The sequence below is a fragment of the Canis lupus genome, chromosome 25 (assembly GCF_003254725.2).
Source record: "Canis lupus dingo isolate Sandy chromosome 25, ASM325472v2, whole genome shotgun sequence".
NCBI classification, from domain to species: domain Eukaryota; kingdom Metazoa; phylum Chordata; class Mammalia; order Carnivora; family Canidae; genus Canis; species Canis lupus.
In genome coordinates, this window is record NC_064267.1 from 10403149 (window position 1) to 10424486 (window position 21338).

At 42.0% G+C, this 21338-nt stretch overlaps 1 protein-coding gene and 1 pseudogene across 11 annotated transcripts in view; both read right to left on the reverse strand.

Annotated features, from left to right (window-relative positions):
- MTUS2 (microtubule associated scaffold protein 2) overlaps positions 1–21338 on the reverse strand; it is a 588485-nt gene that overhangs the window by 54354 nt on the left and 512793 nt on the right. For 10 of the 11 annotated variants that reach the window (XM_035720080.2, XM_025462603.3, XM_025462600.3 and 7 more), the window contains one exon: positions 1883–1949. In XM_035720080.2, the coding sequence (XP_035575973.2) occupies positions 1883–1949 (67 nt within the window). Of the gene's footprint in view, positions 1–1882; positions 1950–13409; positions 14040–21338 lie in introns of those variants that run through there. The other variant, XM_025462607.3, reaches the window with a different exon arrangement.
- Positions 4043–4143, reverse strand: LOC112670253 (U6 spliceosomal RNA; annotated as a pseudogene).

The window sequence follows — 21338 nt, forward strand, 5'->3', positions numbered from 1 at the left end:
ATTGCCAATGCCTTCTGCCCCTGCCCCCCACTTCACCCCACAGTTTATTCACTTGGCAGATGATTCTTGGTTCTATTCTTAGCACTAGGGAAGACATCGAATAAGACTTAAATACAAAAACTCAGTGTAATCCTTGTGTGGTTCCTGCTGCATTCAGAAGCTTCAGGAACAGATGAAGGGAGGTGGCACTGTATAGGGCACAGCCTATCTAGTTGGATCAGGGTGCACACTCCAGATCCAAAGCTTATCCATGGGGGTGCAGACATCTCTCTGGGGAGGAATTCAGGTGACAATGGAAGCCTTTGTCCTCTATTTTCGGATTCAAGGTGCTACACACCAAATAGTTATGAGACTCTCCTTTATAGGCTGCTTTGTCAGCATTATCCTCTGTAATCGACTTTCCTTGTTATGAAGGGGAACCTGAGGGACAGAGAGGTTAGCCAACCCGCTCTACCTGAACTTGCGTCATTAGCCTGCAAAGCTCATGCTCAGAGCCGTTAAGTCTCAGAACAATCTAAAAACTCATGGGTTTCGAGAAACATGCCCATTGTGAGCTCCTCTCACAAACTTTTCCATTGCTGCTCCTGGAAAGCCTCCCTCAGGAAACCTACATATGTGCTCACACACGGCGGCTCCTCCTCAGGGAACGGCTATGGGCAGAAGCCTCTGCAGCTGGATGGTCTCCCTACCCAGGATCCCACACAGGTGAGGCTGGGAAGGAGGAACTGTTCTTTACTGCTTTCCCACCAGGGCCTGGTCTTCCTAAGGGGAGAGAAGCCCACTGTGGACCCACCTCAATGACAAAAGAAGTCGCAAAACTCACAGAGAAGAACAACCCTCAATTTTAAAGAAGGGAAAAAAATAGAGGTGGGGGAGCAGAGGGGACACAGTATTTGGAAATCACTATGCAAGCCACTGCACATGTGCCCCAGGAAGTCTGGTCTTCAGATTCAAGGCCTATTTTCATGGCTGGCCTGAAGCAAAAGGTGCTGGGCCACCTGTCAAGGATGGCTGGGTCTGTTCAAGTCCCTTCACTCATGAAGGGAGCCACACCCACACTTGATGGGCTGCCCATGGGACCACAGTGGATGGAGGAGAAATGTTCTCTGTAAAGAGAAGAGAGCAGGCCAGCAGGGGATAGGCCATGCTAATTTCACCTTTGCTGATCAATTCCTGGGGGAAACAGAGGAACAGATCCTCAAGAGGCAAATGGGATCAAGAAGTTGGAACATGGAAAATACGTGGTCTGATCTTTGGCCTAGAGGTAAAAGCCCATCCATCTCTAGGACACCCCCTGTCTGGGGGTGTCATCCTATCATCTACAAGGTCTCTGATGGTTCAGACTGAGCTATACCACCAAAGTCTAGGAGTTTCGACATGAACCCTAGCATGTTTAATTCATCCAGGCTTATGTTTCTGATCTCATTCTGTATCACAGAGTGTTTCATGGCAAAGTATACAGGAGCAGGAAGCCTTGGGATATCTGCAGAGATATACTGCAGAGAGCACCTCACGTTACCCAGCAAAGCTGTACTGCTTCCTTTTGGAGCTCTGTCTGCCCCAGGGGTACCTAGATGGAGGGCTGCTTGTCACAGCACACCACGTAGCCGGATATGTGTGCTCCCACCTGTGAAGAGCGGAGTCGAGGCCAAATTATTTCCACTGTGAACTGTTTGGAAGCTGTCTTTACAATACCAGAGATATAAAAATTATGGCTCCCTGTAAGACTACAACAACCCACCACTGTGCAGGGTAACATACTTCATTTGTCCAGGAAGCTTTGTCCTGGCTGATTACATGAGACATAATTGCTTTTGTTACACATTCATAAGTATCAGGAAAAGACATTCTTTATGTCCCTCATTTTCAATGCCCTACTTACCAACTTCATCCCTGATGTTTGCAAGTTCGATTGACAGCTCTTTTTCTTTCACAAGGGCACTTTCACTCTGAAAAAACAAAACGGATACCAAGAGTCCCCTAGTTTTATGCTAGATAAGCACTTTCACATGTTTAGTTAATGAATCATATTAAACAAATATTTATAAGTCTAGCCTTTAAGAAGGTAATTTTTTCATTATAGAAAAACAGAAAAAAATTGCAAAACAATGTATGACTCATTCATTTGTATCACATTCAAATCACAAATTTTGCAATGTAATAATAGTGTTATCCATGGTTGTGCTTTTCTCTGATTGTATTCTTGTATACCTCGTCCTACAAAACTTCTTTGCACGCCTCTGCCATGCACACCTGGTATGTATTATCATACACTGTTAATCATTATTGCTATTTTGAGATTTTTGATCATGAAAACCTCCATGCCATATTTCTCCTAAGGGGCAAATGCTTATTTTACCAACTGTCCCTTACACTTACCCTTTCTTCAGTACATACATGGTTGGCTGCCTAACAAATAATGAGCAGAAGACTTAACACGAAACATTTTTCTCTGGAGGAGACCAACACCAAACCTTAAGGTTTCCAAGGTTTTTTGTCCACTGTCTACATCACCAGAAGAAACAAGAGAGAAGTCCCACTGGAAGTGCTATAAAGTACAAAGGATACCATCTGTAATTAAATGATTGCTAAGTTGTTTTCAAATCATATGTCTTCTCTGACATAAAACAGGAGTACCAAAGACATGCTGAATTTGTAATCTGGGTTACAGAGTCACCAGAAATAGTGACATTTGTTATGCTTTCATTGTTACTAATTATAACGAGGAAAGGTGTGCTATATAAATCCTCTTCACATTAGAGATACCAAAAATGTAGGCCTTCACAGAAGGTCTCTTCCCTCTGCAGAATGTAGTCCCAGAGCAAACATTTCCGAAAAGGGAATGAAGCTAAAATGTGAACCAGATATCTAGTGTGAATATCACCAGGGTCTTGTGAAAGTTCTTTCTTAACCTCTTTTGACTCTGATTTCAGCACCTCCAAAGAACCCGTGCCAAATGAAAATAGGCAGCTGGTACAATCTTGTGCTTGTGCCTGCTATGTATAGATCTGGGTAACACATGTACTACTTTGGGTTGATGGGATGGACAGTCTCAAGTCATCCAGAGGGTATTTGCTATGTATTCAATGTCATAATTTCATACTACCTAAGTAAATCTCTATTTGCATAATAAACTGAGAGCTCTTATAGTCACAGGCATCAGTAATTCTTAGCTCATGGTTCTTTTAAGAATAATGTAGTAATAATATATCCTTTGAGGGACAGTGGCCCCCCCTTTTATTCATGAAGCTTACTCCTTCCATCCCATAGTATCTTTGCCTTCCTTGAATTTGAAGGCTAGAATCACACCTGAGAGTAGATATTTTCCTAATCACTAAGCAATGCTGTCTCTAGGCCACGCCCGCTGCACAGGGTCATAATGAGGGCTGAGAAAATTAATATATGCAAAGTAGTTACAACAGTGCCTGGCACTTAGAAGTTCTGTATAAATATTAGTTGTTATTATAACTCTGTTGTTTTCCTTTCATTTAATTTGCAACTAGATAACATCCTATAGATCCTAAGGGCTTCTCCATATAAAGGATCTAAATGTGTTTAGAACTGGCGTATTCTTATGTTCCATTTTTTTTGTTTTTGTTTTTTGTTTTGTTTTGCTTTTTAAAATACATTCCTGGGGTGCCTGGGTGGCTCAGTTGGTTAAGCATCTGACTATTGATTTTGGCTTAGGTCATGATCTCGGGGTCCCGGGATTAAGCCCTGTGTGGGGCTCTGTGCTCAGTGGAGAGTCTGCTTGTCTCTCTCCCTCTGGTCCTCCCCCAACTCATGCTCTCGCTCTCAAATTAAAAAACAAACAAACAAACAAACAAAAACCTTCTTGGCTCTGCCCTGATTCTAGAATAGTTTGAAGTCTGGTTAACAGGGAAAGAGTTCTAATCAGACAGATCACAAGGATTTTCTATGCTTGTTCTAAACATGGCATAATGTGGCCAGCTGACATTCAACTTGTTACTACAAATTAAGAAAATCTGGTATTCCATAGAGGGTAAATTTCAGTATTTACCTTGAAATAATCTTTTTTCTAAAAAATGTGGAATGCATCACAGATTTGTGTGTCATCCTTGCTCAGGGGCCATGATACTCTTTATACCTGAAATAAACTAGTGAAAAAATTAACTTGTTTCTACTACCAAGAATAATTTTTGGGGATGCCTAAATGCCTCAGTCAGTACAGCATGCAACTCTTGATCCTGAGGTTGTGAGTTCGAGCCCTATGCTGGGTGTAGAGATTACTTAAAAAAATAAAATCTTTAAAGAAAAGAAATGTTTTTAATCCTCAGTCCCTAAGTACAGCCAGAGAACTGAAATAAAGCTGACACTTGAAACAACACAGGTTTGAACTGCGTGAGTCCATTTCTACTCAATTTTTTTCCAATAAATTCAGTACAGTACTGTACATGTATTTTCTCTTCCTTGTGATTTTTAATTTATTTTAATTAAAAAATTATTTATTGAAAGAGAGAGAGAGAACATGGACACGTGTATAAGGGGGTAGGAAGGGCAAAGAGAGAGGGAGAGAATCCTCAAGCTAACTTTCCACATAGCGTGGATCCTGAGGCAGGGCTCCATCTCATGATCCTGAGACCCTGACCTGAGCAGAAATCAAGAGATGGACACTCAACCAACTGAACCACCTATGTGCCCATTCCTTGTGAGTTTTTAAATAATATTTTCTTTTCCCTAGTTTATTATAAGAATAGAGTCAGAATACATATAACAAGCAAAATATGTGTTAATTAACTGTTCCTGGTAAGGCTTCTGGTCAACAGTGGGTTATTACTAGCTAAGTTTTTGGGAAGTCAAAAGTTATACATGGATTTTTGGCTGTGCAGGAGTCAATACCCCTAATCCCTGCATTCTTCAAGGGTTAACTGTACTGTATTTATCAGTTCCCTGATAGCATTATTAAAGTATTCACAGTGAGAGTGCTGATAGATACAAAGACTTAGATGAGGTTCAGCAGTGAACAACCAGAATTCAACAAAATGCAACAAACCAACCCTAATTTCTTTTTTTTTTTTTTTCCAATTCTAATTTCTAACATGAACCAATGCTTCCCTCAGTTCCCAACAGTAGCCACCCCCCACACTACCCCACCAGGAAAGCCCTGGGAGGATGTTAAAGTGTCCTGGCCAGCGATCTCCCAAATTACAATAGATCATCCTACACTTTGCAGCCACAGGAGAATAAGACCTTGCAGGAAGGAGTGGCTTGGAGCTCTAGTAAGGACAGGCCTCAGCTGGAGACAATGGTTGAGATTGTGGTCCACCTTCACACTTGAATCACTCTGGTGAAAAAGCTAACACAGATACTGACAGCCAGGCCTGCCCCTCCCATCTTCGCTTTAGGAGAAATACAAGGACAGAATAAAAGAACCAAGAGCAGAAAGGGAGCAGATGGGAAGAGAAGAGAGGTGAAAGAGGAAATAGGAAAGGGACAGGGGAGACTATAGATCCTGTACCCTTTCCATTTTAGGAGGTAGTGATGGGGAAGGCTAAAGGAAGATAACCCAACCCCACCCTCATCATCAACCTTTTGTAACCATAGCCTTTAATACCAACCAGTTTCAAACTGGAGTCATCAAGTGACATACTAAGGAAGGATTAGCTGCCAAAGATTAGCTACAAACCTGAAGATGTAAATATCAAGGTGAACACCTAAACTCTAGTGAGGTCTGGCTAATTACTACATTAATATTAACGTGAACCTTTCCAAACAATTTACCTATGCTAGGCACAGTGCTGGGTGAGCTCTTTACCTCACTTAGTTCTAATGCCATCCAGTGGGTCCTGGGTTCTATTTCCCTGTGTGGAGGATGAGACTGGGGCTCCATGGCTAGGCAACCAGTCCCTGCACGACTGGCTGGGAAATGGCAAGCCAGAGCCCATGCTCTTTACCACCAAGCACTAACACACTGAGAGGGTCCCCCTCCTACCCATGTTTATGCAGACACAGCATCAAGATCCAAATTGCACAGATCCTCAGATGGGATATGAGCACAGAGTTTTCACATCTAACTTTGAGAGAGGCAGTGTCAGCTCCTGACTACTTTTTCAATTATAAAAAATGTCTTTGGCTGCTTTCACACCCCCTCCCACCACTGGAACTATCTCCATGGTGTTGCTTTGTTGGTTGCATGCCAGTATATTTCCAGGGTAACCTACCTGGGGCTGTAATTTCTGCTAGGGTAGCTGTTCAGCTTTCCCCATCAGCTATCCCCTAACCCCTTCTTGTGGCCTGCAAATACATTCCTCCAGAAGATGCTGGCTCAGCCCAGCACTGCTCACTAAGGTCAGCCTCTGCGGGTTGGCGACAGTCCTTCCTTCTTAAGTGCTTGTTTTTGAAATGATATCAACTCTTCTAATTTATGAATTTTCTGCATCAACAAAGTTACTTTTTGTTTCCTGCAAGCTAACCCAGAATGACGTATTAATGCTGTGTGATGGAGTGAGTCAATAAAGGGGACTGCAGGAACTCTCTTCCTTAGGGCAAGAAGTGAATCTCAATAAACCTCCCACCCTCTCCACCTGCCTCAAGGTTACCCTTCCATCCACTATGGCTCAACAGATTCCAGCAGTGATCCTGCACGGCCCAGGTTCTGTTGAACACCCAGGAGAAAGGGCGTCCCAGAGACTCCCTGTGAAAGGATGTGATGGCACTATTCCCCCTCGCTCCCCAACCTCAGCCAGTCCAGTGTGATGACATGGTGGGATGACTGAAATATGAGCAAGGCCTCCTCCGACGGCCCAGTGTGAGATCAGTGCTTCCCTACAAGGGGAATGAGTGGAAAATTTCTGACTGGTGCCAAGCACACGAGCTCCTGCTTTCACTCCAAAGGCCTAAAAATAGAACTCAGTATTAACCATCCAAACTATCCTAGTGATACAGTCCAGAAATTGCAAAGTGTAAAAGGCCATTCCTCTACAATTACTGTTTACTCTACGACGGGCTTAACTGAAATGGACCCTTGGGGAACATTCATCTAAGCCCCATACTAACAGCTGTGTCTTCTTAGCCACCTCTTTTATTTGGTCACGTACCTCTCTTTCGCACACTGAGTTCTCAGTTCTCTTTAGCCTGGTACGCTGTATTCACAGATGGAATCCAAGATGAGCTACCCCCATAAAACATCCAACTCTCCCCCTCTACCTCTAGCCCTAAACATACCATTGCAAGTCTGCTACAGCGACTTTTCCCATATGGCTCTTCATGCTAAGGTGCTCACAGACTCTGGGGGAATGCTACCTGCAATCTTTCCTAGCTACCTGGCAAAGCATACCACCTGCTAATCATTCCATTGGCTTCAAGTAATTGGATGGGCAGTCAAAGCCCCAAGGCAGCCTGCCACACTCTGTTATTTTAACATGCTTGGTCAACAGAGGTTATCTGTTCAGGTGGCTGATGTTACCCATGTGAACTTGGTGGTAATAGGAAGTGAAAATGCCACTCCTTGTTAGCATTACCTATGTGATTCTATACTTGGGCATCCACCAGCTAAGCTCTTCCTTGAATCAGAAACCAATAGAACATTCTGCTTATTACTAATGCTGAATGTTGGGGGGAATCTGAGGTGCCTTTACCCCAACTAATCCAGAAATGGGGAATTCACACAAAACAGCACATACTTAGTGCCTACTATGTGCCAGACAGACATAGCAGGCAGGATATTTCTGCCTTCTAAGAGTTTACAGTCTCCCAGAGAGTCAGTAAGTGAGTACGTAATTATAAAACACTGTGACAGAACTCAAACAAGTGGGGCTGGCTCCAAACAATTCCTGAGACTGAGGGCGAACAAGCAGGAGGAATGTGGGAGCACCCCGGGCAAAAGCCAGGAGAACTATGACACAGAACAGCACCAGAGGCTATTTCTGGGAACCTGTGTCAACCCTATCATATGGGTCCTTCTCTTTTTCCCCGCCATGTTCCTGCCTCTGGTCTGTGATTCACCAGGAAGGAGTTCTTGACTTGTAGCTCATGACAAGGAGATTGATGACAACTTCATAAAATTCACTGCATTCTAAGTGTTTTGATTAGCTCTTTCTTCCTCACCAGATTTTTCTTTAAAAAGAGGGACATACACACACATACACACATGCACCCACAAGTATATACATGTAAGCCCACAGACTCCCAACTAATTTCTAACTTTTCCTATCTTTTTAGTCTGCCCTGGCATCAATGCAGATAAAAAAAAAATGAACCATGCAAGCTGGACCACCTTTTCATAGGATAGACAAAAGAACTGTAGAGGGAATTAAATAAGAAAACCAGAGAATTCTACTATTTGGAGAAACTTCCAGATCCTTTGTATTGTCAATTTCTGAAATGCAAAGTGATATACATACACGTGAAATTACAAAGAGGTTAAGGATTTTTTCGTTCTTCCAAGAAATAATACTGCTTTTCACCCATGTCTCTATAACTTCATATGGCATAACTTTGTTTTAATAGGGAAATATTTTCTTTCATATTTCAAAGTGAACCAGTACAAGGTGGCATCAACAGAACATTTAAGTCTTCGGTGTTGTTTTCATACCACGTTTTGTGAACGCTGCATTCATTTTCAATATTAATACTGTGAAGATTGGCCAGATTCATAATATAGCTTTGTGGAAATTTCCTTTGGGAGGTGGACTGACCTTTTGTTTTTCATTTCAGTTATTATGGCTCTAAGGCAGCACTGATGCCATGCTTTGACTTCTTCGATAAGTATTATTTCTTTCACATATAATTAACACAGGGCACTGTGTTTTTGTATCTGCTTTTCTACTCTGCAATAAAATTTAATATAGACTAGTCAAGGGAAAGTATCATTCACATTTAATATTCTTAAATACATGTCAGTGTCTACTTGTGTGAAAAATGAGCAAAACCATATCTTGTTTTAAAAGAAATCAGAAAGGCTAAATTTATAGTGCATAATTCTAGCCTTTTTCCTGTGCATCAGTGATTACAAAACATCTAGCTTCCTAAGACGCTGTACTTAATAAGGCAATGCCATACCCCATCTGAATTACTATGAGCAACTTAGAAAGGGCAGTCTTTGGGGGCCCAAAGTGAAGGAATGTGAATCTAAAAAAGTAATGTTGGGAAATGTTGGATCTCAGAGTAAGCAAAAGAAGGGAAAATTAGCCAGCATCATGATTTTTAATCCATTTATGTATCACCATGGAAGTATCTTGAGCTTCCTGGATTTTATCTTACACCTTCCCAAATTTATTATTGTCAGATGCCAGATGCCTGGAAGGAACAGTGAGGTGTCTTCTCCCAAACCCCACCCCTAGAAAGAATTTAAAGAAAAGATAAATAAGACCAGCCCTTGAGATCATAATCAACACATATAAGGTTAGAGCGGAGATTGCAAAGTAATTCCTAAAGGGACAGGATAGTACCTACGCCAGTAAGACAGGGTAACTAGTAGTAGAGGGAGCAAAAAAGAGCTTAGAAGAGGCAGTCACCAAGGCCAGTGACAATCAGGTAGCCTTCTCAAGTACATTTCTGTTCTGATGGAACATGGACATGTAGGCTCTGAGGCCACTGAATGCCTAAAGACCATAACTTGTTGGCTCAGATCCCATTCTCATCAAAGCTTCTTATGAAGCTGGACTTGATTCTAAAAAGAAATACACGTTTATGAGGCTTGTTATCATTTGTTGCTTGTAAGTTACATTTCTGCTTGTTAAAAAACAAGTTGGCACTCTAGTTTACATCTACTTGATTTCTCTCAATAACTCAGCGCTCCTAAGAATGATCAGCTCTGGAAGGTTAAGAGGAAGGAGTTTCTAGATGTGCAGATCTTCTGGCTTGATTTTGGACCAGCTGAGTGAACAAATAGACTTTGAAATCCATCTGGATGTCCCAAGGGCCTTCCTGGGCCACACCTTTCCTTTCAAAATACCTATAGAATGAGTCTTTCTATAGATTGCCTCTCTGTTCAAAATCCCAAGATGGATTTCTATGTCTTCTAATTCAAGTTAAAAAAAACTTGGGTCTGGCTTTCAGCCTGGAAAATATTTCTCCACACTCCCTTGTGCCTGGATTTCCCCCCGTGTTTATTCTCATCTTTCATCAAACTGGCTAGAGTACCTTTACTCATGCACTCCTTGCTCAGAATTACATTCCTGCTCCTCATGTGCTCCACCCCATTCCTCAAAGTGCAGTGCATGTTCCATTCTTTCCAAGAAACCTTGCCTAAGATTCCAGCACGGATTTCTCCTTTCACTAGATTCCAGGAACAGGTATGGCCAGTACCACATGACTTCTGCTTCATTATACTTCAGTCTTGTAGTAATGTGTTAATTGCTCTATCTGTGTTATTGTTGCCTACCTCACTTTTAATTTCTCTGTGAGATGGAAGTACAATCCACCAAATAACTGGTAAAATCCACAGGGCACATTGTGCCCTTCTGACAATTCTTTGGTAGCCCCCATAATAAATATTTACAATATTTATTTAGAATAAATATTGTAAATACTGTAAACCAGCAATAAATATTGTCAATGAATAGGTTTTTTTGAAAAGCTGAAAATATATAAAGCACAATCAGCTTTAAAAAACCACTTGTTCATTTAAAACATTTTTATTTATTTTATTTTTTATTTTTTTAAAGATTTTATTTATTTATTCATGAGCGACAGAGAGAGAGAGAGAGAGAGAGAGAGAGAGGCAGAGACACAAGCAGAGGGAGAAGCAGGCTCTATGCAGAGAGCCCCACGTGGGACTCCATCCCGGGTCTCCAGGATCATGCCCTGGGCTGCAGGCAGCGCCACCGGGGCTGCCCCATTTTTATTTATTTTATACTTTAGGCAAGATTCTATGGTTTCTCCCAGTAAATGAATGCTAAAGAAGCATCTTCAGATTTATATTTCTTAGCCCCATCTCTGAAACTATTTCTTAAAAGTATCTTCAGTTGCCCCACGACTCTTTTCAGGACATCTTTAAGCTGCACTATAATCAAACATGTTTTAACATTTCAAAATTGAGTTCTCAAAATAATTTATTTTGTATTCATATAAAGTTTGGAGGAAATCTTTCTTTCTTTCTTTCTTTCTTTCTTTCTTTCTTTCTTTCTTTCTTTCTTTCTTTCTTTCTTTCTTCTTTCTCCTCTCTCCCTGTCTCTCTCTCTCTCTCTCTCTCTCTCTCTCTCTCTGCTTTCTTAAGGTTTATTAAGCCTGGTCCAAAGTAAGCAAGAACAACTTTATCAACAATTTTTTCAGGCCTCTTTCAAATGTGATGCTGGGATTGTTAGAGCTAATTAACAGATCTATGGATTTTATTGTGGGATTTAAAGGAGCTAGATACTGGAGTGGAATCCCATAATAGCCTCAGCATCCAACTCCAGGCCCAATAGGTAACCACTGAATAAACAAATGATTTTAGCATACTGCCTGTGAAGGTATCCTTACTAGCAGTCGACTAAATAAAATAATGACTTTTTTAATTTTAAAAAAGAGGGGATCCCTGGGTGGCTCAGTGGTTTCGCGCCTGCCTTTGGCCCAGGGCGCGATCTCCCGGGATCGAGTCCCGCGTCAGGCTCCTGGCATGGAGCCTGCTTCTCCCTCTCCTCTGCCTGTGTCTCTGCCTCTCTCTCTCTCTATGTCTATCATAAATAAATAAGTTTAAAAAAATTTTTTTAAAAAGAAAACCCTCAATTCCTAAAATGAGCACCTATGCATATATAGTTCCAAAACCTCCCGTGGGGATATCACTCTGAACTACGGCAAAGGAAAGTCAAGAAATGTGGTGTACACATAATGAGAAAGTTGACAGATGCAGTTTTTTAGTTTTCATCAGAGGAGGATCATTTGTATTAAGTTTGAAGTTTCAAAGCTAACACATTTAAAAGTTACTGAAACAAAAAACAAACAAACAAACAAAAGTTACTGAAATATCACACTGCTGAAGAGAAGACATACTATTTAATTGTCTACCCAAATCTCCAAGGTAAAGAATAATACAGGGATAATTATTTTCAAGAACTTGATTTGAAACAAAAAAAGGAGGACAGGTTCACTGTAAACTACATTTTCTCAAAGAAGGCTTGCAGATTATAGCTTCTATTTCTGAAACTTTTGTACCATGACTTAGGAATATGAACATTATGATACTGTGGGACATGCAGCACATGCTTTCCTTTTATTAAAACTATCATGACAAAGCTTCCTTCAACACTTTTTTGTGGCCACTTCTCTGGAAAAGGGGCTTAATCACTTCAGTTTTGGCTTTGCTGACAACTGCAAATGTCCTTTACTTCTATTTGTTAAGAGCTCATAGCTCATACATGTGTATATAAATATTTTAGTTCATCCTCATGGTAGTAAAAGCAAAACTCACTGAAATAGTTACTCCTATGGGAACAAAAGTACCAGCTAACTTTTAAAATATCAGTCTAATTTTCCTAGGTCAAAGTTCATAAACAGAAATGATAACAAAGATGTTCCCAAGTGACCTCCTTGTAATGAGTTTTATATTAAGCTATTTGTTTTCCTTCACCTGGTCACACACTAGACCTCAAGCTATCTACACAGCCGATGCCCACATGGGTAGAGAAGAGGCAATCTCAACCCCTTATTAAATTCCATTTCATGCATCTCGGAGAAATCCAAATGTATGTGAGAAAAAAACATTACAGAGATGAGATTTCTTGCCAACATATTTCTAGTAGTGAAATTAGCAGCATCCCCCACCCTCTCTGTCAGCTCACAGGCGAATGTCCAAAGCAAAAAAAGGCTTTGTGTTGGAATTGTCCTACAGTTCTCACTTGCTCCCGCTCTATTCTCAGGTCCCTGCCTGTGAATTTTCCTTCCAGTGAGGACTTGAACACACCCTCTGATTCTGGAGCTCCTTAACGCTTCGCCTCTGTTTGTTATTCATCCCTACGTGATGCAAAGACGTACAGCGAGGACAACTGTACTGGTGTTTTCTTCTCTGACCTTAAGAATATAAATACAAGGATGGATGCTGTTTGTTTAAAAAAAAAAAAAAGAGTGGTAAACTTTCAAAGTTAGCAGCTGGCCAAGAGAAGCATGTCTAGCTAATCTAAATTCCCCACTGGAACGTCTTAGATTTCACAGGTACATTAAAATGCATTAGGAATTTCCAAGCGTTTCTTGGCAGTCTGGATTTCAAGATGTTTGAGCGGAGCCCTGCTGTTTGGGGAAAATGCAACAGCTGCATTTGAGGCTGTAGGCACAGAGAATTATGTAAGGCACCGCAGAGTAGGTGAGACCGGGGCACTCCCAATTCAGCACACTGGAACCGGTGAGGCAGCCTCGCGCTCACCAACAAAGCGCACACGCATGCGAGGGGAGAGACACAGAGGTGGCTGGCTCGGGCTCTCCCTGTGCTCTCTCAAAGGAGGGGGAGAGTAGGGGGAGGGAAGGCAAAGTACCGTCTTGTCCAGGCACTGAAGGCAGTTATAAGGCTTGCAGCAGCAGTGGCCCATCCCGGCAGGCTGGCTGGCAAGGGGCCCTCCTTCATTCAACGTGTCAGCGGGTTCCTAAGGCGAGGAAACGGCTCAGGAGAAAGGGGTGCGCCGCCGGGAGCTGTCACAACTTCCATGTGGTCCCCTCGGCTACCTTATTTCTCCTAATAACTTGCGGAATCCGCAGCGGCCGCAGGACCGGGAGGAGGAGCGCGGCGCGGCCGCCCGAGGATCCCGCTGCGGGGAGGGGCGGGCGGGAGCCGGGGAGGGAGGGCCTGGCGGCGGGGAGGGTCACCTGGCCCTTGGGAGCCTCCGAGGGAGGCCGATCGATAGTCGCAGAACAATCGAGCATGTCCCAGGGCCAGCTCCCTCGGCGGCCAGGCGCCCGCCCTTCCCGGGGGCCGCGGCCGCTCCCCGCCTCCCGGGGCGCCAGCGCGGATGCGCCCCTCACGCCGCAGGCGCCGGCAGCGGACGCAGGACACACAAAAGCAGAGCCCGGGCCTCCAGGGGTCCCCGCGCCGAGCACCCCGCCGGGCCCCGAGGCGCCTGGCTCGGCGCGGACGCCGGGTCCCCGTCCCCGTCCCCGAGGGCGCAGCTCTCCGCGGGCGCCGAGCGCACGGCCCTTCCTCCTGCCTCCTCTGGCTCCGCCTCCTCTGGGCGCTGCTGCGGGGACCACCAATGGCTCTTCTGCAGCTCGGCGGCCGCCCTCGACAAATCTGCCTGATTTGAGGATATCTTTGTCATTGAGCTACCACTGTGGAGTCGCTTTGCCGAAGCCGACAGGCACAAACCATTCAGGTGGCTTAAGTAATTAAAATTGGGGCGTGGGGCCGATCTTTCTCCTGGGCGCATTAGCATAAGAGCCTTAGAGGACTTGATCTTTCTAGGGAGTTACGAATTTTTCAGTCAGTCAAAAATCAGAAAGAGAAGGGGATGGAGGCTAAAGTGTTTTTTTTTTTTTTTTTCTCAAAAGAGATGTGGTATTTAAAAATGTATTTATGTAATCTTGAAAGTAAAAGATGCAAATGCTTACGAGGTTACCTTTCTCTTTCCTGGTAACTCAAAGGAGAAATCCTGCAACGGACCACCCGCAGGAATATACAATCACATCTCTGCTCACTAAATTTGCCTAAGACTATAAGCAGACAATAGTTGTAAAAATGAGGTAATTTTATTAACTTGAGATCCTCCAAAGAGGTTTTCATGAAGGAGCACAAGGCTACTTCAGTTTGCTTGGAGAGAGGACAAGGGTATTTGGTGATCAAATATGAACAGACTGAAATGTGTGCTCTGAACTTGAAAAAATAAGCTCAAACCTTTCTTCAAAGTTAACAGGCAAACAAACACTTGTGAATCAACTCTACTCAAATAAAAGAATTTTTAAAAAAGCTAACAGGTAACTTAGCACAATTCTTTAGGAAGACAACATGGCTGTACCTACCAAAATTGTATGTATGTATGTATGTATGTATTTAAATGAAATTCCTATCAAAATTTTAAAGGTACATCTATCCTATAATACATCTCATATAAATATGCAAGGGTATATGCATAAGGATATTCAATTTAGCACTATTTGTAACAGTATAAAAATGGGAAACATCCTAGATATCCAATAGCTTTCCATTGTATGGAAACATTGATGAGCAAGGAAATAAACTTTTATACAACACAGAGTAAAACTACACACATAGACACATTTGGTTATGTCTAGAAGAAGGCTTTTGGGAAAATGCACACTGTTCTTCTAAAACATCCTACCCTTGGGGAATGGGAAAAAGGAATAAGGGAGCAGATTTCCACTTTTTTTTTTTTTTTTTTTTTTTTACCTCTTGCCAGCATGTGATTTTTGGTTTTGGTTTTGTTTTATTTTTATTGTTTGAAAACAAAGTGTACTGGTGGAAGGCAGTGAGCACTGCCCAGGCTCCATCATGTCTGAGGCACATGCTACTACCTCCCTCTCACACAGGCTTGCTCCCCATAGCAGGGAGCCTGGGTACACTTGTCAGAGGAAGAGAAGCTCATGCCATCTTGAGCTTAAATCTGGACTCAGAGCTGTTCCTGGAACTTTGGAAACCTTAGGAGAAAACATTTATTTTACAAAAAGCTGTGCCTTGGTGCACTCATGTTCACAGGAGCATTGATCACAGTAGCCCAAACGTGGAAACAGCCCAAGTGTCCATTGACTGATGGATGGACAAAATGTGGCCTATCCATACAATGGAATATTATTCAGCCTTAAAAAGGAAGGAAATTCTGACACATGCTACTACATGGATGAACCCTGAGGACATTACATGGAACAAGCCAGTCACAAAAGGACAAAGAGATTGTATAATTCCACCTAATTTTTTTCCACTTAGTTTTTTAAAAAATATTTTTTATTTATTCATGAGAGACACAGAGAAAGAGGCAGAGACACAGGCAGAGGGAGAAGCAAGCTCCCTGCAGGGAGCCTGATGTGAGACTCGATCCCAGGACCCTGGGATAATGACCTGAGCCAAAGGCAAATGCTCAACCACTGAGCCACCCAGGCACCCCTATGATTCCACTTATGTGAGGCACCCAGAGCAGAGAGACAGAAAGTAGAATGGTCATTGCTAGGGACTGGGGATTGGGGGTGGTAGGTGGAAATGGGGAATTGTTTAATGGGTACAGTTTGGGTTTTGCAAGATTAAAAAAAGATTCTAGAGATTGGTTACACATAACGTGAATGTACAGAATGCGCCTGAACTGTCCACTTAACTGGTTGAAATGGTAAATTTTATGTCATGTGAATTTTAACCACAATTATAAATTTAAAAAAAAAAGGGGGGGTGGCTTGCATTCTACCTGGAAACAGACCTCGCACAAGAGGTATGTGATCAAGTCAAGGTAGAGCAAAGCCCCTACTATAGACGGAGCCAGTAGGACTGGGGAGGTGCTAAGAACCATAGCAATGTACTTCTCCCTGCAGTAACGGAAAGCATGATCTCTTTGGCACAATTGACTTTCTGCATCTTAGGAAACTGTTTCTTTCTCAATTAGAATGTAGATTGTACCGTGCTAGAAAATTACTTCTTGTTCTTGGATGATTCATGGGAGTGCTTGCTCACATAGTGACCCACAGGAGATTAGGGTGGGACTCTGGAGGTTGCACAAGAAAGCCAAGATTCACCTTTTCTTCTTCTTCTCCTTCTCCTTTTCTTCTTCTTAATTCAACAGCATATTACTTTTATTTATTTCTTTTTCATTTGTCATTGCAGTATTATATTTTTTAATTTATTTTTATTGGAGTTCAATTTGCCAACATATAGCATATCATCCAGTGCTCACCCTGTCAAGCGCCCCCCTCAGTGCCCGTCACCCAGTCACCCCAACCCCTCGCCCACCTATTACTTTTAATAGTTACTAACAGGAGATATTTAAAACCACTGTGCTTTTTAATTTGCATTTCTTTGCAAGAGTAACTTGTTTATTAGCAATTTGCATTTTCTCTTTTGTGAATTATGTATCTGTAGTCTTTGCCTGTTGGTATCCTAGGGCTTTTTAAATTATTTCTGTAAACTGCCTGAAATTTTTTTTTTTAAATTAGTTTCAGAGGTAGAATTTAGTGATTCATCAGTTGCATATAACACGCATTACATCAAGTGCCCTCCAGCTTCCCTTCTTGTGCAGAAGGAGCTAGGCGCAAGAGACTGGGGGTGGCCCAGCCCATTCATCCTCTACAGTGTTGCCATGATGGCACACGTGGTAAAATCTCAGTGCAAATAACCCAGCTTTTGAAAGATGCACCAATGTCCTAGAGTTGTGCCATGTCTCTTTCCTTATAAGTTAAAAAGCTTTAAACCTATTCAGAAATAGAAGGATAAATACAGAGGACCTTTATATACCCATTTCTAGTTTCAATGGTTGTCGAGATTTTGGCACATTTCCTCTTTGCCCTTTTTTTTTTCCTTTTCTCCCCCCCCCCCCCTGCATCCATCACCCAGATTCAGCAGTTATGGAGATTTTGTCATTTTATTTTCATATGTCCCTTTGCTTTTCTTTGTTAAAGTATTTTGAAGCAAAACCCTACACACCTTATTATGCATTGCTAAAAATTATGAACATTTTTATATAATCACAATGCCATTAAAACACCAGACAAAACTGACCATGTATCCTTGGCATCTTAGCCCTCGTTTATCAACATTACCCTTCCTTTCTCCCCTCTGCCATTGACTTGCTTAGAAACTGGCTTATGGAATGTCCCACATTCTGGTTTTGCCTCTTTGCTTCCGCACAATGCTATTTCACTTGTTCCTATATCCCTGTGAATGAAATGTTCCTGCAGCTGGATGAGATTCAGGTTTAATTTATTTGGGCAACACTGCCTCAGCTGTCATGTTGTGTGCATACTATTACATCCCACCGAGAAGTACATAATGTTTGGCTGACCCATTTTTAGTGCAGCTCTAGTAGATCAAGACATAATAGCCTCACCTCCTCCTATGTAAAGTTCCCCATCAACCTTTCATCTGATGGTTTCATCTGTTAATGCTTATTACCTGAGTTGATTATTTCACTGGGACTTACAATAGGATATTCCGGTTCCATCATCCTTCCTAGCTGGAAATTTTACATAAGAAAAATTTTTTCATCAGACACAGGATGACTTCAGTTCCCTGCAATACAGTTTATACAGGAAAGATAGATCAATGCTTAATCCTTTCCAGTGCTAATTTTCTGAATGAAGACTTGGTGTTGCAATGGTACCCAATGAGGTTGTTTGCTTTCTCTCATTTTTTTCAAAATATCATTATAAACATGTTTTCATGTTAATGTATACAATGTATCTTAATCAACTGCATTTATTATCCTTTTTAGATGCTCAGTTTACTTCATCCCTGGCCAATGAGAGCACCTTCTTGTTAGCACCTGTGTCCTTTTGACATAACTCTACCTTCCTTGCTTTCTGTATCCTGGGCTCATCTTGGACATGTCCTGCTTCAGATCTGGGACCAGCCATCACCTCCAGGAGCCCTACTTCTTTCTAGTTGGGAATGAGAATTAGATACCAAAATTAAGGGCCTGTTTGCTGTGTTTTGAGGGCCACCTGGAAGGAATGAGATTTCCCTTGCAGGAAATGATCCCTCCTACAGACCTGGGAAGGGATTACTGAGGAAATCAGATTAGGACCAGGAATTGACAGCTCCTTCTGTAGGGGCCTTTAAAAGTGGCAAAATGCTCAGTAAAACTCACTTTGAGGGAGATAAACTGGACATATCATATGGTGGCAAGCCCAGGGCTAGTGAGAGAGGCACCCTCTGCCATAAAATTTTCTAAGGAGTCTTCAAAGTGTTTGAACATCTGAAAAAAGACTGAACTTTTTGAAGGCATACAGAATGGGAGTTTAGATTATTGTCATTTGGCATAAAAGGAAGCTGTGACCTCATAGGCTGATGAAATCTGGGACATTTTGATTCTCAATATTTTAAAAAGTTTGAAATGGTTTTAATTCCTTGCGTATTTTCTTGCACTGGAACAAAAATGAGCATTGAGAAAAGTTAGAAGGCCTGTTGGCATATGTCTTCAGAGAAAACCTTATAAATATGTTCTGGAGCAAAAATTAATAATGAATCTTCACTGATCATTAAGAGATGACAGGCACTGTGCTTAAGGGCTTGCATTCAACTGCAACTTCTCCTATAACTCTCAAAAAACAACGTGAGAAAAGTTTTCTTATCATCTTCATTTTGCAGACAAGGAAATGTTGACTCAAAGATTGTACAACCCTACCTGTCAGGTGAACATAAAGCTAGAAAATGATAGAGTGGGGTCTTCAGCTCAGATCTGACTCCAAAGCTTATGTCCTCAGGCACTGTATTTTACTAACTGCATTGCACTTGTTGAGTGCAATGCAATTGTTTATCTGTAAACCCTACACAATTGCCAGTTTGTGTCGTGTTTTAATCTAGATAAAGGATCTGAGCGTATGAAAATATAAGAGGAAATTCAAACATATATATGAAATAAGTATTTTCAGAACTTGGAACAAGAGCCTCTACTGTAGGTTGTTTTTTGTTTTTTGTTTTTTTTACGTATATTTACAAACCAATGTGCAGATAAGTTTGGACTGACATAGCAGAAACCACGGGCCTAAGTCTGTTAAAATATTCAATTTTGTTATTTCTGTTTGTTTTCCTTAATGTTGTTGGACTTCTTTACCCAACTCCTAACCACAATTACCCCTGTCAGACTCAAGTCTCCTGCTCAGACTTGACTCCCCTGTCCCCATCAGGCCACCTCCCTTTTCTGCCTAGTCCTCCCATTTAGAGGGAATTTCCTCCTTCTATGTGACATCATGTCATTCTATATACTTGCTCTTGCTAATGACGTTCTGCTTCATGTGATAATAATTGTTCCTATCTGTCTTGCCCCAAATATCACGGTCCCGGGGATCCCTGGGTGGCTCAGCGGTTTGGCGCCTGCCTTTGGCCCAGGGCGCGATCCTGGAGTCCCAGGATCGAGTCCCACGTCAGGCTCCCAGCGTGGAGCCTGCTTCTCCCTCCTCCTGTGTCTCTGCCTCTCTCTCTCTCTCTGTCTATCATAAATAAATAAATAAATAAATAAATAAATAAATAAATAAATAAATATTAAAAAAAAATATATCACGGTCCCCTTGCCATGCCTCACTCACGTTAACACTTGCAGTACTAGCAATCTACCTGGACAACAGGTCCCAGAGACATTTCCTGGGTGATGCGGGATGGGATCATTGAAGGAGTCAAGACAGATAAAGGTGGCTCCCTGGCAGAGGCATTTTGGTATTTTGTGCAGTTGGTAAGTCATGGGGCCATTTGCAGGAGGTTGACGAGATAAAAATGTCTCACTGTCTCACTGTTTATTTCAAAAGAAAACCATGAAAAATGCTTATGAAAGAGCCTCTTACAGATTGTCAAGGCAACCATCTGTTTATTTTGGTTCCGCCGTCTATGCCCCTCCTTTTCCCATGCATCTAAAATATGAGCTGGAGCTCTTGCACTGGATTATAGCAAAGGGGATCGCCAGGAAAATATGCGTAGCTTTTACCAAACACAGTCCATCTAGAGATTTGAATGCAGTGAGACTGGACTGGAAAGGGAAAAACACAAAACAGAAACCTTTAAACTGGAAATGACAGGTGGTTACGATCATCAGCATATAGACAATAGCTGCTCTGAAACACCTTTGCTGTAATACCAAGGACTTAGGATATTAAAGAATAGTAATAAAAAATAAACAAATGGCATATGTACTCTTCTGTTCTTAGCGACTAGTTAAAAGAGTCATAAAAATGGCATTTCTCTGTAATACCCAAGTAGGAAGGTTGCTACTTATGCCGGACAATCTTTTTTTCCTAGTCCATTAGTCCTTGACAGTAACTTTGTTATTTTTTTTCCCGTTAAATCAGTGAGTAGGATGACTACAAGACAGGCATCCTCCTTAAGTTTCTGCATTATATTCAGAAGTGACAACTCTGCTAAGAGCTGTGGAATTCAAAATTATCTTTACTAGCTGAATAAATAGGTTGGACATGATTGGATAACTGATGGGTAGAATCTGATACAGAGATGGGAAGTAGTTGGCAAAGCCCCAACGTGCATCTGTTTATCTGACCCTTATTAGATGAGAAGGCTGATTAATGGACACGGAGTGGAACCATCAATGTAGCTGCCATTATAAAATAGAAAAGAAAAAAACGGATGAAAGAATATGGACCGTGGAGTGGTGTCTGTGTCTGGTCTAGTATCCATTCCAGTGCCCTAATCCTCCTTACTATCCTGTGGAGAAGCAGCAATCTCCCCAAGAACAGACTGGGATCACTACAGAAAAGGGAGTAATGTGTTACAGATTTCAGCATATGGCTTCCTCCCATTGATTAAGACTGGTCTC